Source organism: Pelobates fuscus, chromosome 2 (assembly GCF_036172605.1).
Source record: "Pelobates fuscus isolate aPelFus1 chromosome 2, aPelFus1.pri, whole genome shotgun sequence".
NCBI lineage: Eukaryota > Metazoa > Chordata > Amphibia > Anura > Pelobatidae > Pelobates > Pelobates fuscus.
In genome coordinates, this window is record NC_086318.1 from 424,538,114 (window position 1) to 424,554,011 (window position 15,898).

The following is a 15,898-nucleotide window of genomic DNA, read 5'->3' on the forward strand; positions in this document are numbered from 1 at the left end:
CTGGAACGTCAAGACTGGGCCAAGAAATATCTCAAGACTGATTTTTCGAGGGTTTTATGGACTGATGAAATGAGAGTGAGTCTTGATGGGCCAGATGGATGGATTGGTAAAGGGCAGAGAGCTCCAGTCCGACTCAGACGCCAGCAAGGTGGAGGTGGAGTACTGGTTTGGGCTGGTATCATCAAAGACGAGCTTGTGGGGCCTTTTCGGGTTGAGGATGGAGTCAAGCTCAACTCCCAGTCCTACCGCCAGTTTCTGGAAGACACCTTCTTCAAGCAGTGGTACAGGAAGAAGTCTGCATCCTTCAAGAAAAACATGATTTTCATGCAGGACAATGCTCCATCACACGCGTCCAAGTACTCCACAGCGTGGCTGGCAAGAAAGGGTATAAAAGAAGAAAATCTAATGACATGACCTCCTTGTTCACCTGATCTCAACCCCATTGAGAACCTGTGGTCCATCATCAAATGTGAGATTTACAAGGAGGGAAAACAGTACACCTCTCTGAACAGTGTCTGGGAGGCTGTGGTTGCTGCTGCACGCAATGTTGATGGTGAACAGATCAAAACACTGACAGAATCCATGGATGGCAGGCTTTTGAGTGTCCTTGCAAAGAAAGGTGGCTATATTGGTCACTGATTTGTTTTTGTTATGTTTTTGAATGTCAGAAATGTATATTTGTGAATGTTGAGATGTTATATTGGTTTCACTGGTAAAAATAAATAATTGAAATGGGTATATATTTGTTTTTTGTTAAGTTGCCTAATAATTATGCACAGTATTAGTCACCTGCACACACAGATATCCCCCCTAAAATAGCTATAACTAAAAACAAACTAAAAACTGCTTCCAAAAATATTCAGCTTTGATATTAATTAGTTTTTTGGGTTCATTGAGAACATGGTTGTTGTTCAATAATAAAATTAATCCTCAAAAATACAACTTGCCTAATAATTCTGCACTCCCTGTAGGAACAGACACTTGCAACAATATTTATGAAATTATCTTGTATTCACCCTTTAAGCGTTTGCATTTATTGTTTATGTTTGCCTTTTATTCCAGCTACCCTTTGCAGAAACTATGTATCATTTCTTTGACAATGGAGAAGAAAAATCCAGGCGAAGACGTAGTGTCCGAAACATTAAAAATTTGTCAGTGGATCCCAAGGTACAGTACATTTTTATATGGGTTTTCTGGTTCATTCAGAATTTTAACAATGTTCGAGGTAACTGTGGGGACAGGTTTTCTAATGGAGATAAAATGTTTCAGATAATCTTGCAATACAGATTGCTTATTTTATACCATTTTAATATTATGTGTTGGTGTGAGACCTATGTTTACCAGTTTGCTTTACAGTAATTGAACATATAAAGCTGGATTCTTGCCTCTTAGATCTTATAATCCCAAAATATATTGTTCAATTCATTTGGCTTACAGAATGAACATGGCGGATTATATGCATTTCTGAAACGGTCTGAATCTGAAGTTTATTCTTCACTCTAGTGCTACGGTCTCATGGATAGACTTTCAGGTTTATGAATAAGTGTAGCTAATTGTACGAAACGCGTAAGGTGCACATGATGGATTTTTAAGCACCAGTGTGAACAATTCTTTGTAAATTTTATCATGGTATTGATGCCATAGCATTTTTTTGTACTAAGCTTGCAAGTAAAAGTTATGTTATATTTTTAGAACAGTAAGTTGTGCCATTTTATGTTTGCATGTCGACTAAACTATATCTACATGCAACAGTTTTTCAGAGTCTCTTGGTTCCATGTCATTACTTCATTTAACGGTAGCACTGGAGTGAACTCTGAGTTATATAGAATGTAGGAATGCCTTCTGATAGTATGAATAGTACATTTACATGCTTGTGTTGCTTTGCAATAAATGGGATTGTCTTCTACTGTTGTGTTTGTACTTTCCCTTTTTGTAGTGTTCTTTCTTGGAATGTGCTTGACCATGAAGGAGTTAACAGAAGGACTTATTTAAAAATGCAAATATTATTATTTTATATGGTTCGTAATACAGTTACTAAATATATTACAATATATGTTTTAAAGTATACATTCAAATATTCTCCTACTTTATATTTTCGAATATAACAACAATAACAAAACCAAACTTTTCTGGTAACAAAACAAAGGCAAAACGCGTAAAGAATTTTTTACTGTTAGTCTTGTTTTTCATGAAACATCAAACAGCAGAGATGCTGCAGAAGAGTCAAATGCAGTGACCGTAATATATTTAAAAGAATGACAACATGTGTCATTCCTCATCTACCTCATTGGCGTAAAAGTATTGCAGTACTAACAACAAAACAACTAAATGTGGGTCATGTGTAAAGCTTACTGAAGCTTATCACAAAAGCAGTGTTTCATCACCAAGACATTATGTTGGCAGACAACCTGTCCATTCTTACTGGAGGTCTCCCCTCCATACCCACCTACAGATGATCAGATCTTTAGCAGAACCAAAAAAAAAATGGCTTGTTTTATATCAAATATCGGAATTTTTAGTTCCTCTGACAACTCACACTGAATATGTTGGGGGTAAATTAAGAACCCAGTTTTATAAGTTTGATTTGACAAAGATTTGTTCCTGTGTGTATAGTCATATATGGTCATATTAGACCTACGGTTACTATCAGGGTTTTTCACTAAAGTAAGAATTTATAGTGAATAAAAAAATGAGTTTCAAATGTAAGACCAAAGTTACTGAACTGGGGGCATCATTGAATTATAGAGAATTTTTCTACTTTGACTATTGTGACCTTAAATTTCAAATTCTCTTTGAATTCACTTTGAATGATCACTTTAATGAATGACCTTATGTGATTTATATGTTCAGGCAGATGTAAATGGAGTGTCCCCGAATCTGAATAGGTAAGTTACTAATAGATTCTCTGATACCTGCAATACATGTAGCAAGAATCAAGCCACAGCATACTCTATTTTCCTTGAATAATGGCTTCAGCTGATATCTAAAAAATACTATCCTCAAGTACAAGATAATTTACAGGTTTACTATGCCACAATACCAGAGTACTGCAATATACAATGACACCAGTGTTTGATTTGTACATTTCAATCAATAAGCAGGTTTCAGATTGTGTAATATAGAACACTTTTCCATACAACTCCAGCCCTATACACAGTTCACTCAATGCACTGTTTATGATACCGCACTCACCCCCTCCACTTCTCTAATAACATCAGACCTGAGTAAGAGAGGAAAACTCTCGAAAGCGTGTCTTTTAAATATTGTTTGTCCAATAAAAAAGGTATCATTTTGACATCATGCCTTCTGGACTAATACGGCTAATCCAATCTACATTACAAATTTACTATATAAAACTCCATCCCTTTGACAAATTTAGAGATGCTAGCTATAGACAGAGACTGAGAATGTAGGCAAAAAAAAACAAACACGTTATTGGGGCAAGTGTACGTTTTACACATTCTGCCATAGATAATGGCTATAGGCATTCCGGTTTGCTGTTTGGAAATGTCAAAGGGTCTCTAGGAATCTTGGGGGAATGTGGCTTCTCCTAAACAGATATCACAATTACAAACATCTATTATCAAAATAATGCCAACAGAAGCACACACTATTAAATATATAAATTATTCACGTTTTTTTTTTTTTTTACTAATTACCGACACAGATCTGTTTGCATAATGACTTAGTGAATAACCGTTGATTAAAATCTGCAACATGAAAATCTGAGGCTTTATAATTAATATTCAGAGAAGATAAATTAATTTATGCAAATGTATACTTCAACAAATATACGATCATTAAGAGCATCATTGCATATATTCTCTGCAGCTTTGGAATTAACACATTTCACGTACACATCTAAAACAGTCATATCGCATGCCATGCATTGCCTGATAAATACTTCATTATGATATATGATGTAAAATATTCCACTATCTGTATTCCAAGATGAAATATTATTATATAACATTGCAAGTTAAATTAAACTGAGTTGAACTTGTGTTAGTGAGAAGCTTGACATGAGACACCAAGTGAAACCCTTCCCCACATGGTTCAGAAAGTTGTTTAACCCCTTAAGGAAACATGACATGTGTGACATGTCATGATTCCCTTTTATTCCAGAAGTTTGGTCCTTAAGGGGTTAAAGGAGGTACGGGTACTCTCTCCTCTTACCTGCATATCAGTGTCTGATTTATACATTCCAGTCGCTAAAAAGGTTTCACATTTTTATATATGACTAAATATTCAAAACTAACTATAATTTGCCTCTCTGTCTCTGTTTACATTTATGTAACATTTCTTACAAATAACACTATTTTTCATAGAGTACATTCAACATTCTTACTGGAAGATATTGTTCCCCCTGGTTTCTACGCCTGTCAATCTCCCATGTCTGCCACTCGGAACCTTCAGTTAGAAGGTAGATAGAAACACGCATAGACACATGTTTCTCCTTGCACCTGTGCTCTCTATCCCCCTGCCTATCCTACCATCCTGTTTGGAGGCCCCAAGGCATTTCTTCACAGTCCTTGGAAAACAGTCTGTTAAGCTTAAAAAAAGAATTGTCCTCAAGATGAGGAATAGGTGAGCAAACAAAAAAAATATAGGCTCCTTGTTAGACTTTTTAATGCATCACAATTGTAGACAGCGTCTACACTTGAAATAAAGTCACATTAATCAAGAGAGACCATCAATGAATTAGTGATTGACAATATACCATATAACATATATGTCCATATTTTAAATCTGAGGTTGTTTTAAAAATTTGTAAAAACACAAATGTACACATTTTCAAAGACAAAAAGAATGGCTCAAATGATGGGATAGTGAGCAAATTACTAAGAGCGATAGGTGGTAGACATGTACAATTAATTTTGTTCCGAATGTAAATTCGGACGAATTTCGGCCAATTCCGACATTCGGATACTTCCGAATATACGAATAGCTGAATTGCCAAAGTCCCTGCTATCTAACACAAATATTACATACAAACAAATCCCTATATTAAAACTCCAAAATTATATACAAACACACCCTCCTCTCAAACACAAATACTACACACAAATGTACATCCACATTTAAAACTGAACAATACATTCAAACACACCCCTGCAATCAAACACAAAAATTATATACAAGCACCACTTCAAACACCAACACTATACATTACACTATAGCGCCAGTATATGCCGCTGCCCTGTACAGATATACAATCTAGAAATGTGTTTTGAAATTTTATCAGAAGAATATATAATAGAGACCTACTCTAAAACCACCTGATCCACATGTTTTTGTTATCTTTTATTGGATATTGATTATAAGAATTTTTTCAAGACTGTTAGTTACATTTCTTTTTTACTTCCACATTTACCATGACACGTTTGTAAGGTATTGATTCTAGAATATTTTATTGCAGACCGTAACAATAATAGTCATTCTAAGCATTGCATCGATGGAAAACGTGATTTTAAACAAGTGTCCGTGCTTGAAGAACATAAATTAGACAAACAGAATTTCACAAAATTGTGCAGGAGACAAGAAATTCATGCAATTTAATAGAATAAAATCTATAGTTTCGAAATAGCTTTATTTCAATTTGTTTAAGTTTTTTTCATGGTATGTATGTTCATGCACACTTCTAAAATATTTTGGAGAGCCTTTTTTCTATCTATACTAAAGCTAATTATAGCAAATCCCTGATTTTAGGAGGCAACTATAGTTTGCTGAATGTTCCATTAAGCCCACTTGAAGACTTAATTTTTACTTCCTGCTACCATTTTGGGAATCTGAATTCCCAACAATGCCAACAGTTATTCCTTAAAGTACACATTGTGGGAAATCCAAAGTGAATTCAAAGTAAAATAGAATGTTAAGCCACAGAAGGTTTTTAGTTTAGGTGAACACTGCAAAAAATTTATTTTTAAATCAATGATCAGAGCAAATTTCCTTCACCCTTCAAGCATGCAACCATAAGGCCAATTCTGAAAAAGCCCAACTTTGACCATAACTCACCATCCAACTACCGCCCTATATCACTACTGCCGTTTGCCTCCAAAATCCTTGAGAGAGTTGTGAATGCAAGATTGACAGACTTCCTTGAATCCAACTCTCTGCTTGACCCGCTTCAGTCTGGATTCTGCGCTTGTCCCTCTGTTGAAACAGCTGTGACCAAAGTATCCAATGATTTATGCTGTTAAATTTCATGGCCATTACTCTATCCTAATTCTACTTGATCTTTCTGCTCCCTTTGCCACTGTTGATCATCAACAGCTTCTTCTCATTCGCCGTAGTCTCAGTCTACGAGATACTGCTATCTCCTGGTGCTCCTTCTACCTCATCCAGTGATTTTTTTAGTGTTTCTTTCTCTGGCTCTGCCTCTTCTCCCCAACACCTCTCGGTTGGTGTTCCCCAAGGTTCTGTCCATGGTCCACTACTGTTCTCCATCTATACTGCCTCCCATCGTAAACTCATCAGCTCCTTTGGCTTCCATTATCATTTATATGCAGATGACATGCAAATCTACCTGTCCTCTCCTGATCTCTCTCTGCTCATCTTGACTCGTGTGTCTGACTGCCTCTCTGCGATTTCCAACTGGATGACTGCTCACTTCCTTAAACTAAACCTGTCCAAAACAGGACTTCTGGTCTTTTCTCCCTCAAGTGTTGCTACTCCCGTGTCTGACTCCCTCAACGCCACCATCACCTCTACCTTACAGGCTCACTGACCTCTCTTTGACTATGACCTCTCCTTCACCCCGCATGTCCAGTCGATTCCCAAATCCTGTCGCTTCTATCTCAAAAACATAGCTCACATCTGCCCCTATTTAACACCAGGCGCGACGAAGGTGCTGGTCCATGCCTTTGTTCTTTCTCGCCTTGACTACTGCAATCTCTTTCTCAGTGGTCTTACATGTTCCCCGATTGCACCACTGCAAGCTATAAGGAATGCAGCGGCGAGGCTCATTTTCCTGTCCACCCGCACCTGCCACGCCTCCCTCTCTGTCAGTCCCTACATTGGCTTCCAATTAGCATATAAGCTCATTGAGCAGGGCCCTCAACCGCTCTGTTCCTGTGGGTCCATTTGTCTGGTTACAGTTATGTGTCTGTTAGTCCACCCGTTGTACAGCGCTATGGAATTTGCTGGCGCTATATATAAATAATAAAATAATAATAATAAATATTTTTTTTTATATATACAAAATTGATATTTACATATCTACACTAAATTTTGAAAATGTGTTCATTTTGCCTGCAAGTGAAAGCAAGTCAGTGGACTGTTGTAAAATATGCAATGCTGCAATTCTGACCCAATAATTTAGTAAATTAAACCTGCATATGTAAAGAATATTTTTTTTTATTTGAGCATCAGGTTAAAACAACATTGTTTGTTTGTTCCAAAATGTTAATCCTAGTGTTGAGCTAGATATGTATTATATCACTTAATTTTATGTTGTTTTAAATTCTCTTTCTTAAAAAAAAACAAAAAAAAAAAACAACAACATTTCAATTGTGCTTCAATCAGAAATAGTTATGTCCCGAACGGTTCGCTGGCGAAAAGTTCCTGGCGAACATAGCTTGTTCGCGTTCGCCATGGATGGCGAACATATGCGATGTTCGGTTCGCCCCCTATTCGTCATCATTGAGTAAACTTTGACCCTGTACCTCACAGTCAGCAGACACATTCCAGCCAATCAGCAGCAGACCCTCCCTGCCAGACCCTCCCACCTCCTAGACAGCATACAATTTAGATTAATTCTGCAGCTGCATTCTTTTTTTTTGTATTCTTTTTTTTGTGTGTTTGTGTTTATTATACATTATCCTCCATAGCCAGTAACCTGTGTTTATTATACATTATCCCCCATAGCCAGTAACCTGTGTTTGTTATACATTATCCCCCCTTAGCCAGTAACCTGTATTTATTATACATTATCCCCCATAGCCAGTAACCTGTGTTTATTATACCTTATCCCCCATAGCCAGTAACCTGTGTTTATTATACATTATCCTCCCATAGCCAGTAACCTGTGTTTTTGTTATACATTATCCTCCCCATAGCCAGTAACCTGTGTTTATTATACATTATCCTCCCATAGCCAGTAACCTGTGTGTATTATACATTATCCCCCCACAGCCAGTAACCTGTATTTATTATACATTATCCCCCATAGCCAGTAACCTGTGTTTATTATACATTATCCCCCATAGCCAGTAACCTGTGTTTATTATACATTATCCCCCCACAACCAGTAACCTGTGTTTATTATACATTATCCCCCCACAACCAGTAACCTGTGTTTATTATACATTATCCTCCCATAGCCAGTAACCTGTGTTTATTATACATTATCCCTCCATAGCCAGAAACCTGTGTTTATTATACATTATCTCCCCATAGCCAGTAACCTGTGTTTATTATACATTATCCCTCCATAGCCAGAAACCTGTGTTTATTATACATTATCCCCCCATAGCCAGTAACCTGTGTTTATTATACATTATCCCCCCATAGCCAGTAACCTGTGTTTATTATACATTATCCCCCCACAACCAGTAACCAGGGTTTATTATACATTATCCCCCCATAGCCAGTAACCTGTGTTTATTATACATTATCCCTCCCATAGCCAGAAACCTGTGTTTATTATACATTATCCCTCCCATAGCCAGTACCCTGTGTTTATTATACATTATCCCCCCATAGCCAGTAACCTGTGTTTATTATACATTATCCCTCCCATAGCCAGTAACCTGTGTTTATTATACATTATCCCCCCATAGCCAGTAACCTGTGTTTATTATACATTATCCCTCCATAGCCAGTAACCTGTGTTTATTATACATTATTCTCCCATAGCCAGTAACCTGTGTTTATTATACATTATCCCCCCATAGCCAGTAACCTGTGTTTATTATACATTATCCCTCCCATAGCCAGTAACCTGTGTTTATTATACATTATCCCTCCCATAGCCAGTACCCTGTTTATTATTATTCATTATCCCCCCATAGCCAGTAACCTGTGTTTATTATACATTATCCCTCCCATAGCCAGTAACCTGTGTTTATTATACATTATCCCCCCATAGCCAGTAACCTGTGTTTATTATACATTATCCCTCCCATAGCCAGTAACCTGTGTTTATTATACATTATCCCTCCCATAGCCAGTACCCTGTGTTTATTATACATTATCCCCCCATAGCCAGTAACCTGTGTTTATTATACATTATCCCTCCCATAGCCAGTAACCTGTGTTTATTATACATTATCCCCCCATAGCCAGTAACCTGTGTTTATTATACATTATCCTCCCATAGCCAGTAACCTGTGTTTATTATACATTATCCCCCCGTAGCCAGTAACCTGTGTTTATTATACATTATCATCCCGTAGCCAGTAACCTGTGTTTATTATACATTATCCCCCCATAGCCAGTAACCTGTGTTTATTATACATTATCCCCCATTGTCATTTATCGTTGGACCTAGGCAGCATGATGTCTTAGGCCGGCCCAGAGAGTGAGTGAGTGAGTGAATAATATAATATATATGTTCAGAAACATATTAGTAATATATGTAAATCGGGTTCATGCAAAGAGGGTGAAAAGGTATTAAAGAAAAACACACTTATTGCATCAAATTTACAAAGCCAAACTTTTAAAAGATTTCCTCATTTCTTTCTCGGGATGAGGAATATATCGGTTGAAGACTGAGGATTTCCATCTGCCCAATCTTTTAATAATATGCACTGGAGTGTCAGTGTTGAAGGAGACTGAAGCTGCCCCTATTCTAAATGAAAGACCCAAGACATGGATACAACCCAATCTTAGGAGTAGTGTTCTGATGTAGAAGATTAATTTAGCCGTAGTCAGAGGGATTCAGTGAGAGTAGTGGTTAAATGTGTGTGACTGAGCGTGGGTAAGTAAAAGTCAAGTATTTGGGCACTAGTTCTAGATGGAATAAAGTGGTATAGCGGATGGATGAGTAGTTTGGTTCATTTTAGAGGTTTGTAGAGAAAGTATATAGTGATCATGATTTTTAGCGATATCCAATATTTTTAAGGTGGTCTCAAACAAACATAAAATGCTATATAAAATTTGTGGGAATATCGAATAGTCGTGTACAGTAAATCAGAGAGGGCTCAGAATATCGAACCATCGATCGGTAACCTGGATGAAGTAGGGGGTCTATCTGTTTTATTAAATCCGCGGTAATATGCTTTTAATGGGATAGGACTTTAGGAAAGGTGTGTGATTGGGATAAGTGGTTGTGGCTGTATTTACCTTATCCTGGGACCGACCTGGCTCCTAAGCTTGAGTCGCGCGTGGCTGGATCACTCCTGCCTCCACACAAGCCGCATGCGGCTTGATCTCCTCTTCTGACTTAGCCGCGTGCACTGACCGGAGTGATCGGTCACGTGGCCCACCTGGCATTAGGAGCACGGCTCGAGTCACGAGCTCGTTCTTAAAGGGGCAGTGGGAGCCAAAAGTTGATTCAGGCTCCCATTGGCCCACGTCATTCCAGCACCCCCACACACGAACGTTTTGGGGGTGTAGGCATGACGTGGGCCAATCAAATATTAATTGATATTTAAAACTTCCCTAGCCCTATCCACTTTGTCCTATCGTGGTTTCTGTGTCAGTACCCTTTAGTGCCTTCCTTGATCTATTTTGTTTATTTTGGTATTGACCATGGCTTTGTTCTTGACTCTGAATTTATCTTTAACCTTTTCCTGTCTTGTTTGCCCGTGTGACTGATTACCATCTACCTGACTCTGGCTTGTTCTCACTTTCGCAGTCTCTCTGTTACCATGACCTTGTCTCGTTTCTGATTACACTTTATCTCTGTCTGACGTTTAGTCTGGCCATTCTAGGTCCAGGTAATAAGTTATATCCTAGTCTTGTCCCTTGCTATCCTAAACTCTGCGTGTTGGGGTATTACATCATGACATTATGATAGGACCATGGGCCCTGCAGGTTTAGGACAGCAAATGGCCTCCTATGAGGCAAGATTTTAAGAAAAGGATCACCGTATGGACCAGATTGCCCAGGCCCATCAGACACTTTTGTCCAGATATGCTTATTTGGCCCCTGAGACACTGGTATGCGTACCATCTCAACCCGTACCTCCCATTCCAGAGGAATCTATCCTTAATAGAGATGTCCTGAATAGTTCGCTGCCGAATAGTTCCTGGCGAACATATGCGATGTTCGGTCCGCCCTCTATTCATCATCATTGAGTAAACTTTGACCCTGTACCTCACAGTCAGTAGACACAGTCCAGCCAATCAGCAGCAGACCCTCCCTCCCAGACCCTCTCACCTCCTGGACAGCATCCATTTTAGATTCATTCGGAAGCTGCCTTCTTTTTTTTTTTTTAAATGTTTGTATTATTTTTTTAATTAATTTTTTTAGACAGAAGTGTGTTATATTTGAGAATGCTAGGCTGAACGTGCGTATATCATGGATAATTGCACTGACTTGCCATGCGGAGGTAAGTAAGACTCTGTCGAGTTGCTGACCACTATTAAGCATGTCGGGTTGGTCAAGTAGGAGCAACATTGCTGGGTCATCCCCTTCTGGGGTGAAATTCAGTTGTTAGCTGCTTAAAGTGAGATATTGAGGGAGCTCACACGAAGTGCGTCTTTCCTCCATGACAGCTAGGCCCCGCCCCCCGGAAGCTGCATTCTTAATGAGAGGAGGGACAGTGTAGCTGCTGCTGATTTTATAGGGAAATAGATAGCTAGGCTAGTGTATTCAGTGTCCACTACAGTCCTGAAGGACTCATTTGATCTCTGTTGTAAGGACAGCACCCCAAAAAGCCCTTTTTAGGGCTAGAACATCAGTCTGCTTTTTTTTTTTTCTGTGTAGTCTAATTGCAGTTGCCTGCCTGCCAGCGTGTGTGTCAGGCTTACAGCATATACTGTGCCCACTTGCCCAGTGCCACCACTCATATCTGGTGTCACAATAGCTTGCATTTAAAAAACAAAAAAACGTTTTTGACTGTAATATAATAGCCGTCAGTTTCCTTCACACGTGTGCGTTTCAGGGCCTGCCAGGGCACAGTGTCACACCAGTTCAACTCATATCTGGTGTAACAGTAGTGTACATTAAAAAAAAAATACAGGGGGCTTGTTATCACATTTCGGGGACCCTTGGTGTTGTACGTGGCTGGGTGGAGGAAGAGACCTTCAATGACATCAGTGAGGACAAGGAACGGGACATGGCTAGCTTGGTATCCAACCTTGTGCAAATGGGGAGTTTGCGGTTGTGCAAATGGACTGTTTACGGTTGTTTGCGGTGTGTTAAACGGGGAGTTTGGTCTGTCACTGTGAAGCGGGCGTAACCCTTACACTACCTGATTGATACAACACCATACCTGATGTTTTAAAGCATGTTATTCCAAACAATTTAGGAATGTTAGGTGATTTATGCCCTTTATGGATTAAAACCAGACTCTGCATCAACTATGTAATTTTCCATGGGAGTTTTGCCATGGATCCCCCTCCGGCATGCCACAGTCCAGGTGTTAGTCCCCTTGAAACAACTTTTCCATCACTATTGTGGCCAGAAAGAGTCCCTGTGGGTTTTAAAATTCGCCTGCCTATTGAAGTCTATGGCCCGTTCGCGAACATTTGCGGAAGTTCGCGTTCGCCGTTCGCGAACGGAAAATTTTATGTTCGCGACATCACTAATCAGAAACATTCAGAACTTTTTAAAACTGGAAACTATAGGGTAAATAAAGAAATCTAGTTGCTCTGGGCAATTTCCACACATATTCTGTGTGTGGGAGTGATATTAAATCAGTGTTGACTTTCATTAACCCTATGCGAGAATAAATTAAAATGACAGCTAGTAGGAATGAATGAAATATTAACAGGTGAAAGAGGGCAACATTGTTAGTTTTACCTTGTGCAATAATTCACATAAAAATATCTGATATTTTTCAGGGGTGTGTATGCTTGTTTTAAAAGGAGCACTAATGTTAGGAATAATAACATGCATTCTTAACATTAGAGTAATCTTGGAGAGATTTACATTGTTGCTCCCCGTTAAATAGCTAAATCAATAAATTAACTTACCTTTAATTCCCATGAGTGCCAATCTCACTGTGGTTGGTGCTCCACCCCTGGCTGATGATCTCAGCAAATCCAATGCTTACACAGAGGTAAGTATTGGCGAGGCTAGTGCTCCTCACAGTACTCGCTATACTTCACCCATCATCTTCTCCTTATAAAGATGCATTAGATAAATGTATATTATATAGTTACAAAGGGTGAAAAAAAGCTTGCATCCATCAAGTTCAGCCTTTGTCACATCTGTTTCTGCTGTTGATCTAAAAGAAGGTAAAAACCCCAATTATGCAACAAACTTGGAAAAAATCCTTCTCAAATCCAGAATGGCAGTCGCATCTCTCCTTGGATGAAGAAGCATAAGACATTTTATATCCTCGGATATATTGCTTTTGCAAGAATTCATTTAGTCACTATTTAAAAATCTGTACAGATGTAGGAAAAAACCCTCTACAAGTAGAGAGTTCCACAGCTTTAATGTTCTTACTCTAAAGAACGATTTATTTTGCCTTAGACTAAATCTCCTTTCTTCCAGTGTTAATTGTGGCGGCAAATTTCAATTTAGTTTTAGCCATAGTCTTTTGACTAAAAAGCCATTTTAGTTTTAGTCGTATTTTAGTCATCTGAATTGTTTTAGTTTTAGTCTAGGTTTTGTCAACGAAATCTCCAGTAGATTTTAGTCGACACGACTAAAATCTATAGGGTTTAGTTAAAGCCTCTATCTTACTCTTTTGCCCCTTTCCCCGTCCCTTTTGTGTCTCTTCGTGTCCTGCCAGCCTCTCTAGATGCCTCTCTCCCAGGCCAAAGTCCTCTGATCAGCCTTTCCTTTCCAACACCTTGACATCTCTAGAGGAAGATCAGGCTGCAAGGAGAATGTTGGTAGGTTTTCATTAAAAGTGAATAACTTTGCATGCATTATATGTCAACAATCATTAGGGAACTGAGGTTAAAGCATTTGAGCAAATGGGTTAACAGCACCCAGTAGTACAAGGAATAGAAAATCATTGTATGCACTACCCGATGGACATTATGCTATCTATGCTATAAGGATACTTACACATAATTGGCTTACATTTTATATAAATAAGTATTTGCACAAAGGTATATGCGAAGAACATTTCTGCTGACAAGGTCATTTTAATGATGTTTCTGATGTGATCATAATATACTTTGTGGTCAATATTCTAATTTAAAATAAAATTATGATGGATGGATGGGTGGATGGGTGGATGGATAAATGGATGGATGGGTGGATGGGTGGATGGATGGATAAATGGATGGGTGGGTGGGTGGGTGGATGGATGGATAAATGGATGGGTGGGTGGGTGGGTGGGTGGATGGATGGGTGGATGGATGGGTGGATGGATGGATGGATGGATGGGTGGATGGATGGCTGGATGGCTGGATGGATGGATGGATGGATGGATGGGTGGATGGATGGATATATGGATGGATGGATGGATGGATAGATAGACCTCTCATACTGTTCAATCTGAAATTCTGAATTCTCTTGATGTTCTGGTGTTAGGAATTTGCAGACTGTAACTGCTTGTTTGGTTCAGAAAAGGTTTAATTTACAGATTGCGGTTCTAGCTGATCACAGTCTGTAAGATGTATTGCCCTTAATTATAGCTAAGCTCGTGTAGACCGAAGAATCCTAAGTAGCAATATCCTCTGTAATGGATTTAATCCAGTTTCATGAACTGAATTAGACAAAGTATGTTACAGTGAATCTAAATGACCTTCTGGAAAATGTGCCTTCTTGTTTATATACCTATAACACATTATGGAAGTAAAAAATTATAGTTTAGTCTGTTTACTGTTTCTACAGCTTTCAGCTAAATGTTTGGATACTAGAGATTTATTAAGGAAAATGCACATAATACATCTAAAATCTGAATAAATGAAATCATTATTATTATTATTTTCATTTAAAAAGGTACGTACCAATGTCCTTGTTTGGAGGAATCTGTAACAACCTCATACAGTAACTGGCTAGGCTCTCATAGTAAATCCGGACATTCGGTGGCAAGATATTCACACTCAGGTTGTGAAGCCCACTTGTTCCTTGACAGAGAAGAAATATCCTGATTCATGTGCTACGTTTGCATTGATTTTATACTTCTTTCTGTCAGGATTTTCATAGTGTAGTTAATTAACCATCCCGTTGATGTTGCAGTTAGCAGCAATGAGACACATGGGGTTTGGGAGAATGCCATTTCCTATACCTTATAGGCGGCATACATTATTGCATAAATGTAAATCACACTGCACTTTACTTTACTTTAATATCAGTAGAATGGTAACAAAAGGGAGATTGCTTTATTAAAATAATGATGCATCGGTTGTGTCATCTCGTGATGGTTTGATTCTGTAATTGATCAGATTACGTTTATGTGTTATGCAAAGAATTCACTGTATAAATTCAATCACCTATACTTAATAAATAAAGTAACACCGACTGTGCCTACATAGATATGGCCTGGGAACACTATCTAGGGCAGGAGAAGGCAACTTTCGGCACTCCAATGTTGTAGACTATATCTCCTAGGATGCTTTGCCAGCATTATGTCTATAACAGCAAAGACGCATGGCCATCTTTGGAAGGTCGCGTGCACCTCTATTGACAATACTATGCGGCGGGCATTTTGGAGGAGGCACAGGCACTTCAATGATCGCCGGAAACGCTCCATATTTGGATATGAGGACGGACTTCACAGCTGCAAATGTTTGTTAGTAATTTTACCTATTATGTACACTATATAAGAATGTTGTGGGACTGTATGATGTTATGCACCTGAGGAAGACCTACTGCATTAGGTCGA

The 15,898-nt window shown here is 38.6% G+C and overlaps 1 protein-coding gene across 1 annotated transcript in view; it reads left to right on the forward strand.

The window, feature by feature from the left end:
- PCSK2 (proprotein convertase subtilisin/kexin type 2) overlaps positions 1–15,898 on the forward strand; it is a 113,237-nt gene that overhangs the window by 29,565 nt on the left and 67,774 nt on the right. Inside the window, exon 2 of the mRNA XM_063444041.1 lies at positions 1,063–1,167. Within this exon, the coding sequence (XP_063300111.1) occupies positions 1,063–1,167 (105 nt within the window). The remainder of the gene's footprint in view (positions 1–1,062; positions 1,168–15,898) is intronic.